Source organism: Mus pahari, chromosome 14 (genome assembly GCF_900095145.1).
Source record: "Mus pahari chromosome 14, PAHARI_EIJ_v1.1, whole genome shotgun sequence".
NCBI classification, from domain to species: Eukaryota; Metazoa; Chordata; class Mammalia; order Rodentia; family Muridae; genus Mus; species Mus pahari.
The window spans coordinates 27,585,703-27,588,310 of NC_034603.1; the positions used below are offsets into that span (position 1 = coordinate 27,585,703).

The 2,608-nt window shown below is 45.8% G+C and overlaps 1 protein-coding gene across 3 annotated transcripts in view; it reads left to right on the forward strand.

The window, feature by feature from the left end:
- Nlrp3 (NLR family pyrin domain containing 3) overlaps positions 1–1,646 on the forward strand; it is a 30,718-nt gene extending 29,072 nt beyond the window's left edge. For 2 of the 3 annotated variants that reach the window (XM_021213477.2, XM_021213476.2), the window contains exons 7-9: positions 153–323; positions 786–956; positions 1,103–1,301. In XM_021213477.2, coding sequence (XP_021069136.1) covers positions 153–323; positions 786–956; positions 1,103–1,202 — 442 coding nt within the window. In that variant the 3' untranslated portion in view covers positions 1,203–1,301. Of the gene's footprint in view, positions 1–152; positions 324–785; positions 957–1,102 lie in introns of all 3 variants that reach the window. The other variant, XM_021213473.2, reaches the window with a different exon arrangement.
- The last annotated feature ends 962 nt before the right edge of the window (positions 1,647–2,608 follow it).

A 2,608-nucleotide genomic window follows, 5' to 3' on the forward strand; every position in this document is an offset into this window, starting at 1 on the left:
TCCTCCTCCTCCTCCTTCTCTTCCTCCTCCTCCTCCTCCTCCTCCTCCTCCTCTATGCTGGCTTCTGACCTTTACGTTGGAAGGATGCAGCTCACAGTGACGCACAATGTCTGAGAGAGCCTGGGCACTGAGGACTTCTCTTCTTCCTATAGGTTGGTGAATTCCGGCCTTACTTCAATTTGTTGTTCAGCTCTGACCTCTGTGCTCAAAACCAACCAGAACCTCACACACCTCTACCTACGAAGCAACGCCCTTGGAGACACGGGACTCGGGCTCCTCTGTGAGGGACTTCTGCACCCGGACTGTAAGCTACAGATGCTGGAGTGAGTCCATGGGCTGCCTGAGGTGATGGGAACATGGGTTGTGAGGCAGGCTGTGGAGCGACCCTGACGCAAATCTGTGTCTGAGGAGTGAGGAGTTCCTGGTGTCCATTAGTGAGAACTGGGAGGTTTCTACATGGTATACAGCTTAAAGGCTGAGCCCCAGCTGCACAGTCCTGCGAACTGCAAACATATTCATTTGATCCATTGATACTTTGTGGAAATCTGAGGGGAACGTAATGTTTAGAAAAAGTCAATTGACAAATTTCTGTTACTGTTTTGGTCTGCACAACCCAGTACCTTGGGAAAAGAAAGGTCCTTCTCAAGAGGGGTGGGGGGAGTAACAGTATCATATAAAGCTGGTCAAGCTGCGCTTTTTATGCAAATGAAATAGTGCAGGCTTGGAGACCCGGAAGTATGGATGGTCAAGGTTATTTTCTTTATATCGACCTTCTCTTCTCAAAGATTAGACAACTGCAGCCTCACCTCACACTGCTGCTGGAATCTCTCCACAATTCTGACCCACAACCACAGCCTTCGGAAGCTGAACCTGGGCAACAACGACCTGGGCGACCTGTGCGTGGTGACCCTCTGTGAGGTACTGAAACAGCAGGGCTGCCTCCTGCAGAGCCTACAGTGAGTGCCATTTGCAGAGAGCTTCTCATGGGGTCGGGGAGCGGGGTGCTGAGGGGAGGGTGGCCACGGGATGAAAGACAGTTTCTCTGGATTAATTTGCAGTTTTCTGAAGAGTCTAAATCAAAGCTTCCCTTCTGTTTGTACAGGTTGGGTGAAATGTACTTAAATCGTGAAACGAAACGTGCCTTAGAAGCACTCCAGGAAGAAAAGCCTGAGCTGACTGTTGTCTTTGAGATTTCCTGGTAGGTGTGGAAGCAGGACTACCAGGTGCCCCAGTCCTGCCCCAAGCCCCAGGGCACACTGTTCTTCTCTGCTATCAAGCCCTCCTTCACCATCAGGATCACAGTCGAGGCTCTTCTGGTATGGGGTCTGGAGCAGAGGCTTGTGTGGGACCAAACATGTTTCCTCACTTCGATAACATGAAACTGCCAGAGGCTGCCCTTCCCTTCATGTCCTCAGTCGGCAAGGTGCCCTGCCCGTCATGTCCTCAGTTGGCAAGGTGTTCCCTCTTGGTGACTTCATGGAGACAGCTTCTAAAAAACACCTTTTCTGTCCTTTCCCTCTTCCTCCTCCTCTGCTATTTTTTTTTTTAATCTGTCTTCTTCCTCCTCCTCTTCTCCCCCCACTTGTCTCTCTCTATCTCTTTCTGGGTCTTCGGTTTCTTGACCTTTGCTCATACCTTCGGTGTTGTCTTCCTGTTAACTGACCATACCACATAAGGAGCTGCCTGCGGGCTAGATGGAAGGTTTGCTACATATTTGTTTTTTATTTTTTAATAGTTATGATTTCTGTTTAGCTACCTGAAAACATGGAGATTTATAAAACCCATTTTTGTATTTATTGTATATTTGTACTGCTTTCTTAATTTAAAAATGTATCTAGAATTCTTTTAAGTTATTTATCCATACTACTAAAAATAAATCAGTTTACACATTTAAAATATCTTTTTGCAAAATGATTCAGCATTGGTTAATGAGGGGAAAAAAATCACGTCACTCGAATTTTGGAGGAGGGGTTTCAGCTGTAGTAGCATAGAGGGTGACATCACGCAGGGGAAGGTTAGCTCACGTGGAGAAATGAATCCTACGGCATTCTCAAATAGAGGCATAACCTGGTTTCATCTTGCCTAGGTGACAGCAGCTCACCTTAGGTTTATCCATTTGAAGAGCAGCTCCTCTCCTAAGTGACACTGAGTGCTAAGTCATGAATAAATACTGCCCAGTACACAGAAACAACTTTTAGACATACAACATTGCTTAGAGTGGAAATACTGTTTCATATTGTCTGGTGGGGCTGCTGGAGATGAGCTGTTGTTATTTTTTAAATATTAGGGTTTTTAAATTTTTTAAAGATGTATTTATGTTTATGTATATGAACACACTGTAGCTATCTTCACACACACCAGAAGAGGCCATCAGATCCCATTACAGATGATTGTGAGCCACCATGTGGTTGCTGGGAATTGAACTCGGGACCTCTGGAAGAGCAGTCAGTGCTCTTAACTGCTGAGTCATCTCTCCAGCCCCTGATGAACTTTTCATATAAGAAGATTATGTAAGGCACAGCAACCATGCCACGAAAGAGTCTCTTTACATAAACTGGTTTTTAAAAATAGAGCCTATTTTTCCCCTTGAACGTCTGATCCGTCATGC